This window comes from Populus alba, chromosome 7, assembly GCF_005239225.2.
Source record: "Populus alba chromosome 7, ASM523922v2, whole genome shotgun sequence".
NCBI classification, from domain to species: Eukaryota; Viridiplantae; Streptophyta; class Magnoliopsida; order Malpighiales; family Salicaceae; genus Populus; species Populus alba.
In genome coordinates, this window is record NC_133290.1 from 2,318,309 (window position 1) to 2,341,673 (window position 23,365).

A 23,365-nucleotide genomic window follows, 5' to 3' on the forward strand; every position below is an offset into this window, starting at 1 on the left:
ACTTGACCTCCCATTTCTTTCTGGTAGAATCTCATGTCATGTTGGAAGAAAGAAGTAGAATTCTCCAAATTTTCACCAGTTCTTTATTTACTTTCCTTTTTGGTTATTTCCATTCTGATTTAGCTGCAGCACTGACAAGGGCTCGCATGCATTTATTGGCCCGTTAACAGCTGACGTTTCACTCTCTGCAAGCCAAGGCCATTCGTTGAAAAAGAAAGTCACTTGAGAAAAGCAATTCAATTAAATAATGAAAGGAAATGCTAGCAGTTGGATACGAAGTGCCTGAAGGAATGGGAGGGAATTGGGATGTGAACGTGGCAGATTTGGTAGCTCTAAGTGCAGCTGCTGGAAAACCTCGAATAATATCCCGTGGCCTTTATCCTTACTTTCTCCTTGTCATTTGTCCTTGTGATTTGCCTCAAATATGGAACGGCAAGCAACCGTCTATCTTTTCTGACTTCCTCTCTTCCTAATTTATCATTATTCTCGTCACAATTATCCACTCATATTAAGAATTAAGAAGAAGAAAAGATGAGAGCAGCAAGTGCGAGTCCAACAACAAATGCAAGTGCCAGTTTAAGGAACACCAATCACTTCAATTTCACACCTCTCCCTCTCTCAACCGTGAAGAACAACAACAGCAACAACAAGAAGAAGAGCACATTAGTCGTGGTGAGAGCCATCAAGGACAGGAAAGAGGGTGTGAATGAATATAACAAGGAAAACACAGCAAAGCAGCAGCAACCTCTGAGTTTGGAGGATGTGAACCCAGTTGGACTCGGAAGGAAGTCCAGGCAGATATTTGATGAAGTGTGGAGGAAGTTCTCAGGGTTGGGGCAGATATCAAGAACAACACGTGCAGATGACAAGGAAGCTCTTGATGCATTGCTCATCAGAGAAGGTCCCATGTGCGAGTTTGCTATCCCTGGTGCCCAGAACACCACTGTTCTTGTTGTTGGTGCCACCAGTCGCATTGGCCTCATTGTTGTTAGGAAACTTATGCTCAGGGGTTACACTGTCAAGGTCTTTTTTCTCCTTTCTTCCTTTAATTCTTTAATTATCATTACTTGTGGGTTTAATATTCCTGATTCCTTGATTCTTGGTGTATGAATTATTAATGCAGGCTCTGGTGAGGAAGGCAGACGAGGAAGTGTCGTACAAGCTTCCAAGGTCAGTGGAGATAATGATAGGGGATGTGGGTGATCCCTCAACCCTCAAGGAAGCAGTGGAAGGCTGCAACAAAATTATATATTGTGCTACTGCTCGTTCTTCCATCACTGGAGATCTTTTCAGAGTTGATCACCAAGGGGTTTCTAACCTCACCAAAGCCCTTCAGGTAATGACTGAAATTCATTTTTCAACTGAATTGAAATTCCCTTGTCATGTCTATTATCAATTACACAAAACAAAATTGCAGGACTATAACAACAAACTAGCACAACTACGAGCTGGAAAAAGCAGCAAAAGCAAGCTCTTGCTCGCAAAGTTCAAATCTGCACATTCATTGAATGGCTGGGAAGTCCGTCAAGGAACTTACTTCCAGGATGCAGTTGCTTCAAAGTATGATGCAGGAATGGATGCTAAATTTGAGTTCACCGAGGCTGGAGAAGCAGTTTTTTCAGGTGAAATATGTTTTGACCTAGTTGAGAGACTGCATTTTCCCTTTACATGTAGTGAAGTGTTGTGTACTTTCTTTAATCTGTTATTCATGTTGCCTATAGGGTATGTTTTCACTAGGGGAGGCTATGTTGAAATTTCAAAAAAGCTATCACTTCCTCTGGGTTACACTCTTGACAGGTACATGATACATAAATATTAATAGCCCCATTTATCACTAGAAGCTTGCTAGATTTCCTGTTGGCTTATTCTTTTGCATCCACCTTGAATGCTTATCCCGCTCCTAAGATAAAATTTTCCTTGATGTTAGGTATGAAGGTCTAGTGCTCTGTGTTGGTGGAAATGGAAGATCTTATGTTTTAATACTCGAAGCTGGTCCTTCAGCTGATGCAACTCAATGCAATTTGTATTTTGCAAGAATCAGCACCAAAGTAGGATTTGGTAGGGTAAGCATCTCTCGTACCTTACTCTAGAAGCAATAGGTTTTTTAGTGCTATACAGACCCAGTTTCCATTTTCTCCTTTTAGCAGTTCTGTTGTGTAAATGACAGGTAAGAGTGCCATTTTCTTCTTTCCGCCCAGTAAAACCAGATTATCCACCATTGGATCCATTTCTTGTACACACAATGACCCTTCGCTTTGAGCCCCGACGACAGGTTTGTCTATCAGTAGATTGTGAAACTACTAAAGAAATATCATGCTCTTTCATTTTAGAATGCAAAGTTAAATTAGTAGCATGAGATTTCTTCTTCCATTTGCTTTAATTGGTTGTGGTTGTGAGATGATGGTTATTTTATTTATTTGCCTTGGGCCTTGATCTCTTGATCCCAGTTTGGATTTTGATTGACTGAGCTGGGTGAGATGCCATTCATAATTATTAAGATTGCCCAAAACCAGCTAAAAAATTTGTTAAAGCAACCATGAAACAAGATTTCGTGGAACATCATGATGAACTAGCTATAACAGTTATGAGTAACTATTACACAGAAATCCCTTTTCCATTGAGGAGAATTCTTCATTTTTAAAATTCCTCTGGAAACATGCTGAAATACTTGACAGGTTCGAGAATTTACATTTTTTTTTTCGCTACATAATTGGTTAAGAAGTTGCTTGAGAATTCAGTCTAAAAGCTTAAGCCATAGGCCAACAGATACACTTACATACTTCGTGCACGACTAGTATGTGTTAACAATGTCATCTTTGCTAGTTATGGCTTCCTTTTCAAGTCCTATGACATTGTTATATTTCCTTCACGGAATTGTTTATTAGTATGACTCTGATCATTGTTATCATTATGATTTGGTTTTATCATTACAATAATTTTTTTATAGTGAATGTTCTAGTTTTTTTTTTTTTTTTGCAAGAATTGGAACATTGCTATTAGATTTTCTATTTCTTGCATGGATTGAACAATTGGGTTTTCCAGAAAAGATGCTTTCTAAAGGATTTTTTATGGTGTGGTTTACAAGTGAGCACCTTGTGGAGTTGCATTTTTTTTTTGTCCAGCTATGCTGATTCTATTCAATTCGCAGAGACCTGTTGAAGGACCTGCAGGAGTGAAGCAAGACCTGAGAAGCTTTAAGCTTATATTGGAATATATAAAAGCATTGCCTGTAAGTGCTGCTGTCTGCTGCTCGAAAAACATTTAGATAATCTTTTCTGTTCTAAGAGATATACATGGGGAGTGAAGTTTTTCCCTATTTATTAATACTATTATAAACGTTGTGCAGACTGGGCAAGAAACAGACTTCATCTTAGTTTCATGTACAGGATTAGGTGTAGAACCCACAAGAAGGGAGCAAGTTCTGAAGGCCAAGAGGGTTAGCACTATTTTCTGATCTTGTTCTTTCTGTTTCTTTTCTTGCCTAGTCACGTTTGTGATCAAACATTTCCAGGCCGGGGAAGACTCACTGAGGAGATCAGGACTTGGATACACAATCATTCGCCCTGGTCCCCTAAAGGTAAATCTAACATTCATATTTCACTGCGTGAGGGAAAGAGGAAGAAAAATAAAAAGACAGCAGTGGATGATTGATTGCTTTTGAAGCAATAGTACCGGCATTGCTGATATACTTTTTCTTGGTAGCTTAATGTTGATATCGTACAACCTCGTAACTCAATATCAAAATACCTAGTGGTACTTTGACATCGTGCCTAAAGTTTTCCTAAAGAAATCTCAGTGGACAATTACTGGTAGTTATCGAAGTAAAATTTATAATGAATAGTTATTCAAGTTGCTTTATCTTTAGCAAATTAGATGTTTGAACCGTCCTAGCCCAGCCTCAACATTGACAAACATAATGAAAGGTTACTTTTCGCAGGAGGAGCCAGGTGGTCAACGTGCACTCATATTTGATCAAGGAAACAGGATTTCTCAAGTGAGAATTAATTACCCTTCTGCATAAAAGAGTACATTATTGAACTTAAAGGCCCATTTGTGTACGCAGCCAACCACGTTTCAATCTTCGGCTGGCCTCAAAAAGCACAAAAAATGATGTTTTTTTGCAGCCAATGGCAGTTTGAAGCGCGGCTGGGCACATAGACAAAAACACACTTAATTCAAGACCCTAATAAGTTTCCCTGGATCAGGGAATTAGCTGTGTTGACGTGGCTGATATCTGCGTGAAGGCATTGCATGAATCGACCGCAAGAAACAAGAGCTTTGATGTGGGTAACATTCAGTTTAGGTTTGATATTTGCTAAAGAGATGGGATACTGAATTCTGATTGTGCAGGTCTGTTATGAATACGTCTCTGAACAAGGGAGGGAGCTCTATGAACTTGTAAGGAACATATAACTATAAATCATAATAGCTTTTAATGCCAGAAAATAAAACTATCACACACACACACGTACTTTTTTTCCTGGGAGAGAATTTAACGATAACATGTGTATTTCTTGTGCAGGTGGCACATTTACCTGACAAAGCAAACAACTATTTGACACCAGCACTGTCTGTCTTGGAGAAGAACACTTGATCGAACCAGTTCCATACTTGCTCCCAGTCTTGAGGATTTTTTTTCTTGTCCACCATCTGTTTACTTGTAATAAAAACATATCCATTTCTGTTTCCTTTGCTATGATTCGTGGCTGACTGCCATAACAGTTTTCTTACTGTATATTCATGTATAGACCCGGCAGATATAGTAAAATGTATATTTCAGGGCTAAATGACGTGCAAGCTGATGATCTTGATTGATAAAGCAATGCAAAAACATTGATGGTTCATTTGATGGGTAGGGTAGATAATGCACAAAACAAATATACCGATTTCTGACAGAATCATCGACTACTCAGATTTTGTGAAAGCAAACTTGTTTAAGTAATAGTTTGCTGACCAGGGAGGGGAAGGGTCAGTTAACTGGACAGGTAAGCCTGGCTTGTTTCTGTGCACTACAAAACTGAAACAAGCCGGTAAACCCTAGTGAAATGGAACAGGAACATGTTATATGTTCTGCAGCCATGTTATGAAATGGGGTTAACTCAAGTCAGTCTTGCTTTGCATGACTTTTAACTTACAAGACACAATAGACAAAGTGGAATTAATGGCAGGAGGATCTGTGCCATTTCCAGGCCACAGAAATTTTGACAGGTGGATCCGACGGGGACACAGAATTAGGGTTGAGAAAGCACCCCACATAGCCACCACTATCTTATATTGTAATTGTAAGTTGTAGATAAGGAAAATTTGAGACGGCTTGGCTTAGAAGTGGATGGTCTCATCAAAATTGACTGTATGTGTCTGTGCATCAAGATCAGAAGGGTAGCTAGTTAGCATAATGCTAATTTATGCCCCAAGTCCAGTGGTTTTTAATACAACAACCACATCATCCTATATTCTTGCCGGAGCTGTCAAAAGCAGTAGCAACATCAACAAGAGCACGGGCTATCTCACCAGAGGCAGCAGCAGGTTCAGCATCACCATCACGAGCTTGTTTGCTGCTGGCGCAGTTTTAGCCTCAGCAGCTGCAGGAGCAAGTATTGAGGCACCCCAACAACAACAACAACAACAACAACAACAAGCAGAGACAGAGACTCTATCAAACATACCACAAACACTGTCAGGTGGGGAGTGTGCATCAGTATCTCCTAAGGATTGCAAGAAGGCTAGGATCCAACGGCCCAAGTCAAGGAAAGCAGAGTCATGCACTATCAAGTGTGTCACCACTTGTATCCGGGGCGGTGAAGGCTCCCCTGGAGAAGGCCCTTTCAATGTTAGAAGGTTTGTTCTACTTAGTTTTCGATTACTGTAAAGCATTTACTTGCCTACTGCTTGACATTTTAGGTTAATATAATTTCAATCTTTTGCAGGCCTATAGTGGTTTTCAAGCAAGGATTCCGAAGTCGTAATTACTGGTAAATGCTGAGCATAACAATGAATATTTTAATTTGTTCTTGTTTAACCTCTAACAAGTAATAAAATACACATTTAGTAGGGTTTTATTGAATTGATTAAAATTAACTTTTGATTTTGCATTCTTTCAAGTAGTAGCATTTTATGTGTCTTCCCTGTTGTGCAGTTTGGTGGAGTGCTCAGATATCTGTAATTTGATCGGAGATGCAGATGATGGACCTTAATTTGTAAATTCCTTTCTTTCAATTTGAAATACACTCAAGTCTTCTTCTTTTTCTTTCAATATACAGAGGTAGAGCTAGAAGCTTATGTTCATGTTTCATATTTATGTTCGTTCAATCGCTCTATCTCAATTTCAACAAAAGATGTTTAGGTTAATCTAGATGTATCATCTTCCTTGCTATTTAGGAAGATTTCTTGAGTTTGAATGACATAATAAAAGTTTTTCTTGAAGATATTGCAAATGACATGATAATTTAGGAACTAGCGAAAATCAATATGAAAATTGGACGTGGAATCTCCTTTTCATTTTCAATCCGGCTGAGTTAAGGGAAGAAGAGTTTGGCATGCAGGTCAACCAAGTTGCTCATAGCCTCACCACACCCTGTATATAAGAGGTAGAAGACATTGATTCTATCACAGATTCCTTATTAAAGACTTCAAATTTCTAAAAAATTTGTCAATCTTTTTGGTTTTTACCTCACTTAGGTGTGCGGCGTGATGGAAAATTGAGATTGAGGAGTTGCCATCTAATTATTTGATTCATGATTATTAGAAGACCTGGGTGAATTAATCTTATATGAAAATTTAGGATAAAAGATTAATTGTGATTATGAAATGTATTAGCATTCATAACATGTCATATCTGAAATAGGCTGCATTGTTGGTCTAAATGTGGTGTCAAGGTGTTGATAGGTTCCTAATCAATGGCTCGTCTATGGCTAAGAATAAGAATTTATTCCCACGTGACATTTTAAATTTATTATGGGCTTGTATGTCCAAATAAATTCTTATTAAAAAAAATCTATGTAAGTGCCCTGATAGAGTTTATCCATCTTAAAACACAAAAATGTTTTTCACAACTCATATATCATGGTAAAAAAAATATTCCTAATTAAGATTGATGAATACTCAAAATAATTCTAAAAATTTTCTAGTTAATTTCTGATGTTTAAATATCATCCTACTTGTATGTCTAATATTTATACTAGAATGTTGATCATTAATTTTTTTAAAGTTATTGAAATATTGGCCAAGTCCTTAAGGAATTTTACAAATATGTTGTAAATTCCACAAAAATTACAAAAAAATATAAAAACTTTTTAAAACAATACTAAAAAATTTTTTTTCTCTTTTTTTATTTATAATAAAATGCAATTTTTGTAAGGATTGGACTGCATGCAATAAGCATAAATTATTATTTTTGGTTATATGCAATTAAAACATTCGATTAACTAATTTTTTATTTTTTCCTTTTTTAACAATTATTCAACACAAAATAAAATAAAATGCAAATGTGCACACTTTTTTCACTAATTAATCACACATCCAAAAATTACACATGTTTACAAACCACCAAGAATTCAAATCCTAACAATAATTTAAAAACACACTAAAAATTCAAAAATTAGCAAAATGATCCTCCCAAGGGTTGGAAAAAAATTGGAGATATTGCTGGAAACATGAGAAGCACATTGAAAGATTCTAGGATGGTCAGAACAATGATGATGTGTGGGTCTCCCGTGCCACCGCCAATGGTGGCACTTGCAGGTGATGCCTCGGTTCTTTATGCCACTCATCCATCACAAAGGATGGCCAAAAAAAAAAAATTCCATTAATAGTAAAAATTCTTCATGCATTTCTCATTTAGCACTGTGACAACAATACAAAGGGATGGAAGTCAGAACATAGTTAAGGGAACAATATGAAACTCAAAAAACTTGTGAACCCCACATCCACTCAAACTTCTGTGTAGTTTTGGCAGATAAAACTGAAGAAAAAGTTTGAAACCTCGGAGATACTTAGATTTGAACAAAGTCGGCAGATAAAATTGAAGAAAAAGTTTGAAACCTTGGAGATACTTAGATTTGATCAGAAGCAAATCCAAAACCTGACTTCAAAATGTTCTACGAGCCTTAATTAGCTATGAACCCATCCTCACTAGAGGTCTGAAAAAGAAAAATAGAGTATCAGCATGCAATTAAAGCAAAACCATGACAAGAACGTTTGTGAAAGACAAGAACCTGTCTCAAGAGCACCATTCTCTGGCATTCTGGAACATCGTTAACCATGGGCTAGGGCCTTTCTTGTCCACATTCCACTGTGTGGGGTACCAAGGGAATTGCCACATCAAGAAGCAACGCTCAGGATGAGGCATCATTGCAAGATGCCTCCCATCAGGAGAACAAATTGCAGCGACTCCTAAAGGAGAGCCATTGGCGGTGGCGAGGGTGATACCAAATTGTAGGAAATTAATTTTAAATGCTTACAAAATCGTCGGGCATTATAATTGGTATCAGAGCGTGGTTATGATTCAGTAGACTAAATAACATGAAGGTTGTGACTAACTATATATCTCGTGATAGCACGAATGATCTTTGGGTTATATATATGCTTATAATACTATATAAAAAAAAAAGTGATGCTTGATTGTGGTGAAGCTGGTAAATAAAGAAATGAATTATCAATGTGTGACTGTGGTATCAGTAACAAATGTTAAATGTTGGAAACTTGCTTGATAATGTGACAGATGATAGTAGGAATTCCTGAAATGGAACAAAACCAGAATATCAATGAAATAGTGATACAATACGATGTTAGATGTCCTAATGAAAGGGATTGGGGAGAAATGAAAATGTATGAAGATTACAGTGAATACTTAATTGTCTAGGCACAAATAAATGTTATTGTGACTAATAAGTTGAATCAAGGTGTGTCTCAAAATGTGCATGGGAAGTGGACCTGTTTCTGGTATTTCATACTTAAGCAATAATTGTGCCAAGTCTTGCTCAAAGAGTAGTATAAAAAGGGGTTGTAACTAGGAATATAATGAATTCTAAAATAGGTACAGGACATAATGGATGGTAAAAGTTTCATACGGGTATTATTGATATGGGGCAAAGGTTAACATTTGACTGGAATAAACGATGAACTTACCTTTTGAAGTATCTAACCTCAGAACCAGGAAAAAAATAAATAAATAAAGAATGGTGGTTGAATGCACTTGCCATTCAGATGCTGATGTCTTTCGCAAATTTCAAGTTTTATTCTATATGGTCTTACACTTTCATGAACAGAATCATTTCTTATCAATGTTAGCTGATGCAGAGTCTTACTACTGACTCTTGTCGGGCTGTTGTGGTTATGCTCTGGCCTCTGCTGCAGCTGCATGGCTTGCTTTTATTTCAATGATGTAGTTCTGGTTGACTCTTCCTTCGCCATTGGCATATGAGAGCCTGCTCATATACTGGACAGCTAATAGTCCTGTGTGTCTGTTTTTGCCACATGTTGCGTGGTCTCTGGAGCATTTCTGTTTTGGTAGGGATGCTGATGTCCTAGTCAGCTTTGGCTTTTATAGCCTGGATGCTGCTGTCTCCTACTGGTGCCATTTTCTTCTGCTGCTGGTGCAGGTCACTGGGCCTGCATCATGCTATTATTGCTGCCTTTTGCAAATATTTCTGCTGTCTCTGTTTTGTTCTAGAGGCGCTCCATCTGGAGCATTCATAGGTATCCCTTCATCTTCCAGCCGTTCTGCTGGTCTGTTGGGGTAACTGTTGCAGGTGATGATTGCTGCTGCCTTCTCATCATTCGGCTTTGAGAACTCTGCTGCTGGTTTGATTTATATGGCCGCTTCATCCATTTCTGCGTGTGTTCTAGCTGCTTCTTTTGTAGTCGGGCTTCCTTGTGCTCAGCGTTGTTCATTACTTAATCCATGCTCTAGCTTCTATGGTTGTTGCTGCTTGCTGTGGATAATGCCTCACTTTTGTCTACTGATGCTGATTGGGTTAATTTTAACACCTGCAATCCTTGTTTGGTTTCTTCCTTAACCTTTTGCTGCTCACCATGGGATGTTTGGCCTTGCGTGTCTAGCCTTTTGCTGGGAGCATGTTCCCTCTTTGTTTTTATTGAATACCATATATTTGCTTCTCATTCACTGCTTCCCGGATAGGTGGCAAATGCATGTATGACCTGGCTGTATTCGGTTCTGTTCTAATTGGGAGTTTGTTCCCTTTTAGTTTTCATTATATTTTGTATATGTATATGAACTTGCTAATTATCTGGTATGGTTACTTTTGATCTTAATACATACTTACATTCTGGAAAAAAAAAAAAAAACCACGTTCATGATTATTTGCTTAGTTAACCTAACAACACGTATATAATATATACATGTTATTGGATGATGCGAACTAGAAGGAACATAGAATTACATGTTGTAATGAGTGTCAAAACATAAATTCCAAGGAGGCATCATCTTCGAAGGGAAATTTATAGAATGAGTGCTGCATGATCAATGAATAAATAAAAGTACTATACCATTATATAGTGCAATGAACATGTATTGGGTTTGGAAAGGCTAAAGAAAGAAGAGGAGAAACCCATGGTTCTTGATTTGGGTTTCGACTGTAGAGGTATTGAAAAAGGTTTAAGCCATATTGATTAGGGTGGAATGATGTCAGTAGGTGTTTAATTGTTCCGTGGGAAAACATAATTGGTGGGAAAATAAGTTATAGAAGGGACCAATATGTTGAAATTACGAGGAAACCTGCTGTTGAATTTGTTTAAAATAGACTAGAGAAAAGAAAATGAAAATTTATGACACGGGATGTAACCAGCGACTGTCGGATAAGAGTATTTAAAACATTAAAAAAAGGATAAGATTCGTTATACTACATAAAACTAAGCCGACGATGATCGTATATAGTAATATTACTAGTATGAGAAGGGTTTAATAACTGGAGTGACGTGCATCAAGATGAAACAAGGCCTCGGGTTATTTAAGGGGAGATGTATATAAATACCGAGTCAAAAGAAATTGACTCTTCCTCTCCCAAACAGGGCCAACCAGACAGCTCCCAAGAGCACCCCTCTTCTTGTGTTTTCTCCATCAGAACTCCCTTACATGACCTTCCCCTTTTGATGTTTAAAAGAGTGTGTGTGGGGTGAGGAAGAAAAAATCATTATTTTGAGGCAGTTGTCTGATAAATAAGCTACGGACAAACAGAGATTATGCTAAATAGCATGATGATGTGCGATTAAAGGCTATAATGATGTCTTGTTAGTGTAAGAATGGTGGTTGAAGCCTACTAATATAATCGTATGAAGAAGATAATAGCTTTATTGGTGGGATTCTACATAAGGATTACTGCTATAAACAACACATAATAGTACAGTTTAATTTAGTTTTTTACGGTGTAATGGTGAGATCATAATGGTTGACCAAAAAAAAAAAAAACCCGTACACCAAGATCAGAGCAAGTAGATACTTATAGGTGCCCAGATCTACGCACACAGAAGAAACATGGTTGAAAGGAAATAGTGAGGATGAGATAAGTATATAATGAGTTAAATTTGGAGTTAAGCTTAAACAAGAGCCAGCCAAAATTTTATAAGGAAGGGAGATTGTAAACCCTTGCATGAACATAGAATCGTAGAAAAAAAAAAAGAGCGAAAGAATGACCCCAATGAATAATGAAGACTTAATATGAAAATAAATGAATAAATAGTAGAAATAATAATAAATACAACGGGTAAGAGAGAGAATAAGCTCCATAAATAAATTTAAAAGTATGGTGGAAGTCATAATGAACATTATAAATTTTGTATTAAAATTTATAATATTAACAAGAATGGAAACGAGTTTTAAAGGATGAAGTTTTCTTTTATAAAACCTGACATGAAACCCATTTAAAAGTTTCACCCAACAACAACTTTGTAACAATCAATAAGTGTGAATAATATACCCATTATAACTTGATTAACTTCCTGAGAAGGAAGTTAATGATGTCAAGAGAACTTGGCATCGGCATTTCCGGAAACATCTCCAAGTTATGGAGAGCAATTGATTGACTATTTTGGGTTGGAAATAGCTCAATAGCATCGATCAATTAAGTTGGTGCCGGCATTGCTAAGGAATTGATTAGTCTATCCGGGTAAGGGTGACTAATGACACTAATAGGAGTTATTAGTGTCGGCAGCGATTGCCTCAGAATTTGAGGCGGATAAGAAAAAGGGTAAATCAGACAAAAATATATGTATGATAATCGAAAAGGAAACCATAAGTAGGTTGTGGAAGGATAGGCGTTAGATGTAGTAAATGATCTTCTTTTGTGGATCAATTATGATTATGCCCTATCAAGTTAGTACACATATGTGTAGTTACACGTAGTGGTGACCCTCCATTATCTGGTTGTATTTTATTTATTTAATATAATTATTCCCTTATTTTGATGTTGCAGGTCTTTGTCATTCCTGTCAGGAGTAGTGTCCTAGGTGTCTAGTTCTTTTGTATGAATTAAGGAATTAGCATGTCTAATCCTTTTGTATGGCTTAGGGTTAGCATCCTTATTTCTTTTGTGTGAATCTGGGATGAAATGGACGTTGTGGTATTTTATTTAGATAATTATATGACAGGAACAATGTTAGTGTTCATGTTTCTTAATCATAGAGACCTTTAGAATTTATGCTTGTAATATTAATGTTATTAATCAAGTTAATTACTATTAGTTTGTGTTGTAAATTATATATTCGAAATGAATCCCTAGATTTGCAAAATATTATGATTAATAATAATTGTGGTCGCAATGCGATATGGATATGCGTTGATGATGGAATGAACATGAAATATGTACAGGATGAGTTGTTGATAACTTGAGACCTTCTGATATAGAGGAGATTCTGCCAAAATAATAATATGTTTTTAATATTAATAATAATATTTTCTTTCAAATTTATTAATTATTTTATTAATAATATTTAGAATCCTGGGACCTAGGGAGCTTGGGTCCAACGCAAAACTCCTTCCCTAAGTGTTCCCATGCGCAGCCCAAGCACCATGTGTGCGCTGGGGTTGCCCAGCCTGACACGATTAAAGAGTGGATGTCTTATCCCAAGTGTAAGAGTGTCAAAGTAATAAATAACCCGGTAAGACCAGGATTAATTCACAAAGAGGTCAACTATATAAATTATAAATAATATACATAATTTAACAAAGAGTTAAAGAGATCTTTGAGATGTGACATTAATGTGAGGATTAAACAATAATAAAAACAAATGTCAAGGTTAGAGGATCCTTAATGGTATTAGAAATAAGTATATTATAAACTCTTTTTATTACTCAATTGAAAACCACACATAAAGGAGGTTCCAATCGGATGATTTATCCTTAATAGTTCATTATAAATTTTTAACATGATTATATTAATTATCTTATTTTAGTAACACTATACTTTTAAATATTGTCAGGAATTCATGATGTAACTTATGTTAACAACAAATCAAGTTCCTCTCATAACAACGATGTCAGCCGAAGACTATGAAGTATCAACCATTTATTGTACCAAGTGTTATACAACACAAATCTAGATTAATCATTTAACAAGCAAAGTATTAAGAATTAGTAAGATAAAAAGATAAGATATATTAATAACAAACTTTCTTGGATATAAACATTGAAGTCCATATTGAGTTTATATTATACATATTATAACACCATTAGTGAAACCTTTTCACCTTCACATAATAAACTTAGCTAGACATAATGAAGAAGAACATAAGTAAACAAGATAAGAACATAATTATGATATAAGTTAACTAAAAGTAGTAAAGGAAATGAAAAGCATAGACAAGAGATTAATAAAAATAATACATGAAATAAAACTTAAACATTACAAAGAGAGAAAATAAGAAAATAATCTTGATCTGAAAACTAAGATGCCTAAATGTATAGAAAATATCTCCTTTTATAGGCTAAAAAGAATTGTTTATTTTGTAATTAACTATTGAATTAGTGACCAACTATTGACTTAGTGGACTTGGTGGTTTAGGTATGGGTTTGTTTTCTGGATGAAATGGCATTGTTCCAATTAGAATTTGGCAAAGTGGTCTTCATAAAGTTGTAGGAATATGTCTCAGCTTTTCACCAAAAGAAGAATAAGTTCAGTTAAACTTCTAGAACTCGAGATATGAACTGAACATTAAACAGTGTTTGGGTTGCAAAACAAATTCAAACTTCTCTTTTGATGCTAAAATTTGGACTCCAAAACGGTAGAGTCTTGAATTCTTCATGAATGTTTTAGGCCTATGTTTTAGCTTTCTATCCATATAAACCAGATGAAATCCAAAATCTCCAGCTCCAGATATGACCCAATGACTGAATGGTGTTCCAATTTGAATTGAAGCAACATCTCTTTTCTAAGCTTAGCTTTTTCATTGTCCTTTCACTTTCAATAGTTAATCACATCAATCAATCCTTTGAATTGTGAGATATGTATGCATTTAAAATGAGCATTTACCATAAATTAAAGTTATTTTATATTATCAGACTTGGTATTATAAAACATGCTTAAGTTAGGGAATTTAATGATACTTTAAGTGCAATATAATGATATAAAACCTTAATAAAAATGCACTTTTAAGTACTAATCACATCCCCCAAGCAATGAACCCTAGCGCCACGTGTGCTTAGTGGTGTGCCAAGCATTGAGGCAGGAGCCTAAGTGCCACGTATGCGCTTGGTATGCCAACACACAGCCAAACATCCCAAGTTTCACATGTGCGCTGGGGTCTACCCAACAACACTGGGTCCAGCTGCCAAGCTAGACCTAATAGCTCCTGGAAGAGGATGTAATGCTGCTAGCCGTAATTGTTGGCTCAAGACACAACAAAGCATCCCCCCCCATTCGTGCAATTAGCTCTTTGCAGGCTCCCTTTGGAAATGTATTGGGTCTGGCTTGGCAACGAGACCCAACAACGTTAGGTCCATTGTCAAGCTAAACCTAATAGCTCTTAGCGAAGAATGCAATGCCCCCAACTGTAATTTTTAAGTCAAAACACAGTAAAGCAACGCCCCCTGGAAATGTATTAGGTCTGGCTTGACAACGAGACCCAACAACGTTGTGTCCATTGTCAAGCTAAACCTAATAGCTATTAGCAAAGAATGCAATGCCTTTAGCCACAATTGTTAACTCAAAACACAGCAGAGCAACACCCACCCACCCCCTACCCCCTGCGTGCAATTGGCTAGTACTAGCGTCCTGGCTTGTCGCTAGGCGCCAGGTGTCTGCTTCCAGGGCCGTGCAGCCCCACAAAAATCCCAACTGACCATTTTCTCCTCACCCAAAATGACAACCTCACCCCTGCAATCTTTGCAACTCTTTATAACAAGGGAAGCCCTGTCGTTACGTCTCTCTAACTCACAATGCTTTTAGCAAAGAGAAAACTCAAACAGTACAGTGCACAATGAAAACACTCACATGTTACAGTACCCGCGTGAAAGTGTCTTGGTTCATAATATATGCATGTACAGTGAAAAACCCATACTTTTTAGAATTATGTTAATAAGTGGCAGTACTCCCATATACATAGAGAGGGAATACAAGACCGAGTTAAATGCTAGACATGCCTTAATTAATTTTTGTAAGAACTCACTTTATTTCTTTATTTTATTTAATAATATATATATATATATATATATATATATATATATATATATATATATATATATTCTCTGATTCATTTATTCATTAACCTAAACTAAATATCTTTTTGGGTTTTAAAAAGTTATAAATTATAGCTTAAAAAAAAAACACATGAAAAAGCTGGTGAATTAATTTTAAAGTATTACTAGACATTTAAAAATTAACCACAGCACATGAAAACCAAAAGCAAAACCAAATTTGTTTTCTAACAGGGTACCTTCTTAGCAACTACTCCAATATTTGCCTATAAATATTACGCCGATCTCAACCCCCTAAACCACCTCTCAAACACTCCTAGAACTGGAAAACCCACAAGCTAGCTATCATTCACCTTTCTTTCTTGCTCTGTATATATTATTATATATATTATTTCTTATAGCTAGCAAGCAAGCTAAGGAAACAAATATACATAGAAACATATGGGTGCTACTGGAGGAGATGATCATCAGGCGGCCGGCATGTTCTCAGTGACCGTGACCGAGAAGGAGGTGGTGGCAGCAGTGCTACCAATGCACGAACATTGGCTACCACTCTCCAACCTTGACTTGCTTCTTCCTCCACTTGATGTGGCTGTTTTCTTTTGTTACGAGAGACCAACGTCGTCGACCTTGACGATCAGCTCGTCCTCACCAGCTACTAATTCTTACAATTTTCGGTCCATGGTTGGTGTTCTGAAAAAGGCCATGGCCCAAGTCCTGGTGTCTTACTACGCCTTTGCCGGAGAGGTTGTGTCTAACTCTGTGGGTGAGCCTGAGCTGCTGTGCAACAACCGAGGCGTGGACTTTTCTGAAGCAGTTGCAGATATTGAGCTTATGGACCTCAATTTTTATAACCCTGATGATAGCATTGAGGGGAAGCTCGTGCCCAGAAAGAAGAATGGGGTCCTTGCTGTCCAGGTATGCTCCATACGTACACACGCCACTACTTTTTCCTTTTCCTTGTTTTTTTCTTTCTCCTTTATCCAGGTAATATTTATATTTTTCTTATCCACGCACAATTCAAAAACACTAATTAATTCAAAAAAATATAAATTTTAATACAACATGTTAAACTGGCACTGAAACACAAAGATACTTTACCGGACACCCTCCACATGGATTTCTGGAAACATCGTGCATATATATGTCGGATATGTTGGATTCTTTTTATAATTGACTTGTACTTTTTTTGAAGAAATAATTCATAAGGAAAGAACCTCAGTACTTCAATAAATAATCCTGCAGGAAACTATACATAAATTACTAAGAGGGTGTTTGGAAGTGTGGTAGCTGTTGCTTTTCAAATAGCTTTTCGTGCCAAAAAGCATGCCAATAATGTTTTTTCATTTTTTAAAAATCATTTTTGATATCAGTACATTAAAACGATCCAAAAAGTACAAACCGTACTTAATTTTAACAAAAAAAAAAAAAAAAAATTTCAAAATTTGTCCAAAAGCAGGTTCGACCTCAGCCCCAAACGGACAAACTGCTCTTTGTTGATGCGTATAACATCAACCGTGAGTAAGTTGTTTCCTACCATAAAAACATAATTTCGATCCTTTTATGTTCTTAAGAAAACACAATCGTTCATCATGTTTCAAATTTCATTATTAATTTTGAAATCAATGATTTAATTTTGACAGAAATAAAATATTAAGGAGTCAAGTTGTTTTTATTTTTATGTATTAAATTACGCAGACTATTCATGAAAAGCAAAATTCTGACGGTAAAGAAGGGGGGAATTTGTATATTTCATTTGAGCTTGCTGCGCGCAAAGGCGCACGCAGACATTGACAAACAGGGCTCTAGAAATTTATGCGCTTTAACCTCACGAACTAATTACATCACAAACTATTTTCAGGCAACACAACTGAAATGTGGCGGTTTAGTGGTGGCGTGCACGTTTGATCATCGCGTTGCAGATGCCTACTCGGCCAACATGTTTTTGGTGTCATGGGCAGAGACAGCTCAATCTAAACCAATATCACTGCTTCCATCGTTCAGAAGATCCTTGCTAAACCCAAGACGTCCTAGTTGCGTGGACGCTTCTTTGGACAACATGTACGTGCCCGTCTCCACACTGTCACCTCCCAAAGAGCCCGCACCTGATGCTGATCAACTCGTAAGTCGCATATACTATGTGAAAGCAGATGACCTAAATCAACTACAATCCCTTGCTAGCTCCAAAGGGAACAAGAGGACAAAAATGGAATCATTTAGTGGATTCTTGTGGCAATTGGTTGCCAAGTATTGTGCTATAAAAGATGATGATGATGATGATAACAACAACATTAACAATGCCTGCAAGAAGATATCAAAAATGGGCATCGTTGTGGATGGAAGGACTAGGTTAAGTAGTGATCTTGAAAGAGGGGATGTAATGGAAGCATACTTTGGAAATGTGCTATCCATCCCCTATGGTGGCAAGACAGTCCGTGAACTAATTGAAAATCCATTGAGTTGGGTTGCAAATGAGGTCCATGATTTCTTGGAAAATGCAGTGACCAAGGAGCATTTCTTAGGGCTGATTGATTGGGTGGAGGCTCGGAGGCCAGAGCCAGCTGTGGCCAAGATATATTGTGGTGGTGGTGAGGACGACGGGCCGGCTTTCGTGGTCTCCTCCGGGCAAAGATTCCCGGTCTCGAAGGTGGATTTCGGCTGGGGTGTGCCTCTTTTCGGGTCGTATCATTTTCCATGGGGTGGGACTGCTGGGTACGTGATGCCCATGCCAAATCCAGCAGGTAATGGTGATTGGATGGTGTACATGCACCTGCTGAGAGGGCAGTTGGAGTTCATCGAGACAGAAGCTTCCAATTTCCTTAGGCCCTTGACTTGCAATTATCTACGTTGCCTACCTGCATCCTCAAACTAGCTAGATAGCAGGCAGCTATCGATCTGGCTACAATGTTGTAATTAATTATTATTATTAATTACCATGCTTCACCCGTTGGCTTTCTTTGTGACTGAATTTATATATAGCTAATTAATATATATATATATATATATATATATATATATTTGCCTTATATTTCGTCTAATTCTAAGGGATGGTCAGGTAATTAAAAAGCTTTATCCATTCTTTCATTAAGAAATCTCGTTAAATCTTGATGAATGTATCAAATTGATGTAAATATATAATGTATTTTTAAAAGTATTAATTCGAGAAAAAACTAACTCCAACTAATATAATTAAGAACTAGCTTCAAAGAACACCTAATTTATCATCGATAATTTTTTCTAAGCGTATGGTAAACCACTACAGTAAGAACGGGGTTCATGATTGGAAGAGAGTGGAAGGTGGGTGGGTATTTCTTAAATGAGTTTTCTGTGAGTAAATTTTGTGACGCCACGTACAGAAAATTGGACTTTAGGGCTAAAGTTCGCTTTCTCGATCATTGAAAATGCCTCATAGTCAATTTTGTGAAACATGTGTGAGGGATAGGGTATTTGAGCCTCTGGTCTTCGTTTGTTGAGTGGACCATAAGGTATCTAAAACAGGGTCCCGTGTTCGATTTGATTATAATTAAGCGTGTATTTGATCGACTGGTCGAGGAAATTGAAAGTGATGTTGTGTTGAAATGTTGATTGTCTCGCCAAACTATCATGTGAAGTTTACAATCTCCAAGATATATTGTGGTGGTGGTGAGGACGACGGGCCGGCTTTCGTCGTCTCCTCCGGGCAAAGATTCCCGGTCTCGAAGGTGGATATCGGCTGGGGTGTGCCTCTTTTCGGGTCGTATCATTTTCCGTGGGGAGGAACTGCTGGGTACGTGATGCACATGCCAAATCCAGCAGGTAATGGTGATTGGATGGTGTTCATGCATGCCCCTGCTGAGAGGGCAGCTGGAGTTCATCGTACACAGCTTCCAATTTCCTTAGGCCCGTGACTTGCAATTATCCACGTTGCCTAACTGCATCATCAAACTATCGATCTGGCTACGATGTTGTAATTGATTATTATTATTATTATTATTTTATATTAATATAGGTATTCAGTTTACGAGGGCTTTCTTTGTGACTAAATTTATATATAGCTAATTAATATATTTGCCTCATTTTTCAGCTAATTCTAAGGGATGGTCAAGTAATTAAAAAGCGTTCTCCATTCTTTACTTTATTAGACACGAACCTTGGAATTACTTATATCTAATTAAGAAATCTCAATAAATATATCTTGATTGATGTGAATAATGTATTTTTAAAAGTATTCAAGAAAAAAACTAATTCCAACTAATATAAAAACTAGCTTAAAAAAATTAACATCTAATTTTTGATCGATAAATTTTTTAAAGCCAACAATTTGGGTTGGCCCGATCGATGCGTGAGTGTGTGTGTATACATGCATGCACGCGTGTGATCAAAGCTACCTAGCTCTACGTAACCTTAATTTATCTTCAATTTGGTACTATAACAAATCAAAGCAGGCTGGCTCGAGTAGTTTAGATCTCTTTAGAAGAAAAAGAAGAGCATAAATATATTTAATTATTTGAGGACTCCTCAGATCCCTCAAACTCCAAATTAATCATCATCAACCTGAAGAAACGCCGGCGTATCATTGACATGTGTATCTAATTTATAGCTATTGGTTAGGGTTTATACTATAATATGATATGAACATGATTGATATAATATTTTGTAAATGCATAGCTTTTCTTTTGAGGGGAAAGAAAGAGATAGGGATCTCTATCTATATTAATATATTAAGTTGTGAGGTTTGTGAAATTTATTGTTTTTTTATTATTGTTTTAATTAAGTACTAGAGTAACTTGCTAGATGATAGTACTCTGCCATCTAGCTGAGCTGTTGTTGTCGCAGCCAATATTAGTTTTCTTTTTTACTTCATCTTTTCAATGTAATCAGTAATCGATGAGACCAACTAGTTAAAGAATTGTACTGAATAACAATGCTCGAGCTGCCTCTCTCTCTCTCTCTCTCTCTCTCTCTCTCTCTCTCTCTCTCTATATATATATATATATATATATATATATATAAAAGTGAGAATCTTTGATAATAAATTAATTAATTCTCTTTGATCTTTCCTTCAAGATCAACATCCCATTTGCAAAATAATTACATGACAATAGTTAATGCAATGGTTGATTGATAAGCTCGCAAGAAGTTAGATAAGAAAAAACAGGAATTAATATTATATATAATTAATTAGGTGAACATAAGTACTAGCTAGAGTCAGATCTCGTCAACAATCCGTTGAAATTAATACATGGATAATAAAATAATTGGACCCTATATTCAATCAATAATAATCTTCTTTTCTGGGTTGGATTCACCAAACCATAGGTTAAAACGTTACACGCACGAATAAGGCACTGCCAGGACCTTGAAACAAAATATATAATGACGACTGCTAGTCCACCATATCCACCTCGATCGTGACCTCTTACAGATCAATTCATCAGTTTGGATGGAAGATGATGATGAGCATAACTTGTCTCCAAAACAAACAAACAAATCAAACTACTATTTATAATTTAATCAAATATTATATTCCCATACATATACAGTGAGCAAAGAAATCCTTGGCCACACACACACACTAATCAGGATAAAAACGTCAAGGGATAGTTAAGCTTGCTATTTAAAAAAAAATAGATTCAAATCTTAAAATCTTAATTAACATACAAATTGATCTAAAAATATTTGTTTTTATTATCGAAAAATAAAAGAAAATTGTGTAAGAATATATATATATATATATAGACACACACACACTGTGGAAGAAGTAGCATGCTTCTTAATTGGATGCCCTGCCGAAACCTACATGAATATTTAATCTTTGTTGCAGTAATTCACACGTTTTCTTAAAGTCGGCACTGTCCCAGCTTGATGTTTGACAAACATTCGCGATTAAATTTATGGATTATATACAAACATGAAAACAAGGAGAGGGTGGTTGCACTAAATTCATCACTTGTGGAAGTGGTTGCACTATATACACATTACTTGTGGAAGGAGAGGGTGGTTTGCACTAAATGCACTCGTATAAAAGACTACTTACGGTAAAATTTAAACTTGTGATTATTTTATTATCAAGGTTTTAATATGATTTATATTAAAAAATAATTTCAATTTAATAGTTTAACCTGTTATGTAAAGTCGTACGATATAATTTATATTATTATTTTTTAACAAGCACAACTTATGTAAATGAGAGCCACGTGTCACTGCATTAAAAATACAAAAGAGTAGTGTCCCATGAGATGGCATTGAAGAAATTAAATCAACCTACAGTGACAGCATATCTAACCATGCATCCATGCTTTCATTTGTTAATGCAATTCAATCTTTAAAGTGTTCGTCAAGTATTTGTATTGACAGGGATGAGAGTGCATGGAAAACTTGAGACGACATTAATATTTAATTACTAGCAGGTGAGGTGGTCATGACTACTTGTGCTTTTGATTCTTGTGTGTTTGGAAGTGCAGCTCCACCTGTTTTTTTTATTTTTAAGTGCTTGTAAAAAGTTTTTAAGGTTGACATGGAGCATGAGGCGTTAGTTATTAATTTGGTAGCATATAAAAGGTTAAAATAATTCATCAAGTATATATATATATATATATATATATATATATATATCTGACCTAGCGATGCAGTAAATAAATTACTGAATAATCAATCAACCCTTTATAAGTGATGCATGTTAAGTAAATTATCTAACCTAGTTATAATCAAATTGTTGGAGGGAAAATTTGATGTTTTAATAAATATAAAATATATTTTAAAAAACAAAATTAGTTGGTGCATGAATTTATATCACTCAACCCTCTATAAGTGATGCATGTTGTAGATTATAGCAGTTAAAGATGGACATCACTGAGGTGGTTGGAATCATCTCAGTAAACTCTCATTTCTAGATAACATGTGTCGTTTATTGACCTCTAATTTGGTGTTGAAAATCTTTTTTTAATTTTTTATTATTTTCATGCTTGACACTGTAAATTTTCAAAGCAACTCTTCAATTTGTTCAAATATTTCTAATTTTTTCATTTTTTATAGTTAATTTTTTCTGATTTTTTTTTGTTTGATTTATCTATTGTCATTGTCTTTTTTATCATATTATTAAATTAACTAGTCTTAATAGATTCAATTAAGTGAAGGACCCAAGTCTTAAGTTTTTCTTGATTCTTTAAAAACGCTACTGTCACGACTCGAATCCCGGATCCATGACCTGCACATAGACAAAGTTCCCCTCCAAGGTTCCATACCTATGTGAACCCAAACTTACATACAAACTTATTCTTCAAATAAGTCAATCAGAGTTCAACGCATCACTAATAACAAAACTAACTTCATAATATAATTTAATTGTCTTAATACAAGAGTTAATATAATTCATAGTTTTGAAGTACTAACTTGACATAAAAGAAAGGTACAAATTACAACCAAAAAGCAGGTTCGAAAGGTTCAACAAAAGTAACCTGCTATCAAGCTATAAGCCTGAAAAGAATAATAATAAGAGGGTGAGTTCAACAACTCAATGAGTAGATAAACGTGCAATATACACACACGAGGTAATACAACAATGTAAGTATATATACAATTATAGCTCTAGGTTCTTATAGGAAGGTTTCTCAAATAGGCCATAACAAGAAGATTATATGGTAAAGCTCGTCAAAAAATCAAAATGCAATGAGCATGAGGCTCCGTACTGTGGGATGATCAGTTCACACAGGTTGGTGACTCCCCTGACCAACTAGGGTT

At 36.1% G+C, this 23,365-nt stretch overlaps 3 protein-coding genes across 4 annotated transcripts; all 3 read left to right on the forward strand.

The window, feature by feature from the left end:
• The first annotated feature begins 46 nt into the window (after positions 1-46).
• LOC118050525 (protein HIGH CHLOROPHYLL FLUORESCENCE PHENOTYPE 173, chloroplastic) lies at positions 47-4,787 on the forward strand. 2 transcript variants are annotated; one of them, XM_035060901.2, is made up of 13 exons: positions 47-1,023; positions 1,124-1,336; positions 1,418-1,622; positions 1,722-1,797; positions 1,928-2,063; positions 2,168-2,272; positions 3,149-3,229; positions 3,347-3,436; positions 3,512-3,577; positions 3,938-3,994; positions 4,206-4,283; positions 4,351-4,398; positions 4,523-4,787. In XM_035060901.2, the coding sequence occupies exons 1-13, from the start codon at positions 532-534 to the stop codon at positions 4,592-4,594; spliced, it is 1,719 nt and encodes a 572-aa protein (XP_034916792.1). In that variant the 5' UTR covers positions 47-531; the 3' UTR covers positions 4,595-4,787. The 2 variants fall into 2 exon arrangements, with proteins under 2 accessions (XP_034916792.1, XP_073266549.1); XM_073410448.1 differs by lacking the exons at positions 4,206-4,283; positions 4,351-4,398; positions 4,523-4,787 and adding an exon at positions 4,125-4,199.
• A 151-nt stretch (positions 4,788-4,938) lies between these two features.
• On the forward strand, positions 4,939-6,423 carry LOC118050526 (uncharacterized). The gene is made up of 3 exons (XM_035060902.2): positions 4,939-5,838; positions 5,928-5,972; positions 6,137-6,423. Exons 1-3 carry the CDS (start codon positions 5,396-5,398, stop codon positions 6,192-6,194), a joined length of 546 nt encoding a protein of 181 aa, XP_034916793.1. The 5' UTR covers positions 4,939-5,395; the 3' UTR covers positions 6,195-6,423.
• Positions 6,424-15,855: 9,432 nt separating this feature from the next.
• LOC118050522 (coniferyl alcohol acyltransferase) lies at positions 15,856-18,602 on the forward strand. Its single transcript, XM_035060896.2, has 2 exons — positions 15,856-16,564; positions 17,508-18,602. Exons 1-2 carry the CDS (start codon positions 16,088-16,090, stop codon positions 18,516-18,518), a joined length of 1,488 nt encoding a protein of 495 aa, XP_034916787.1. The 5' UTR covers positions 15,856-16,087; the 3' UTR covers positions 18,519-18,602.
• The last annotated feature ends 4,763 nt before the right edge of the window (positions 18,603-23,365 follow it).

Excerpts from the sequence above, each read along its gene's own strand:
- LOC118050525 (XM_035060901.2), top strand. The coding sequence starts at position 532 with ATGAGAGCAGCAAGTGCGAGTCCAACAACAAATGCAAGTGCCAGTTTA. Across the intron at positions 2,064-2,167 it reads CCAAAGTAGGATTTGGTAGG|GTAAGAGTGCCATTTTCTTC; the intron begins GTAAGCATCTCT and ends TGTAAATGACAG. Across the intron at positions 3,437-3,511 it reads AAGTTCTGAAGGCCAAGAGG|GCCGGGGAAGACTCACTGAG; the intron begins GTTAGCACTATT and ends AAACATTTCCAG.
- LOC118050526 (XM_035060902.2), top strand. The coding sequence starts at position 5,396 with ATGCTAATTTATGCCCCAAGTCCAGTGGTTTTTAATACAACAACCACA. Across the intron at positions 5,839-5,927 it reads GGCCCTTTCAATGTTAGAAG|GCCTATAGTGGTTTTCAAGC; the intron begins GTTTGTTCTACT and ends AATCTTTTGCAG. Across the intron at positions 5,973-6,136 it reads TTCCGAAGTCGTAATTACTG|TTTGGTGGAGTGCTCAGATA; the intron begins GTAAATGCTGAG and ends CCTGTTGTGCAG.
- LOC118050522 (XM_035060896.2), top strand. The coding sequence starts at position 16,088 with ATGGGTGCTACTGGAGGAGATGATCATCAGGCGGCCGGCATGTTCTCA. Across the intron at positions 16,565-17,507 it reads ATGGGGTCCTTGCTGTCCAG|GCAACACAACTGAAATGTGG; the intron begins GTATGCTCCATA and ends AACTATTTTCAG.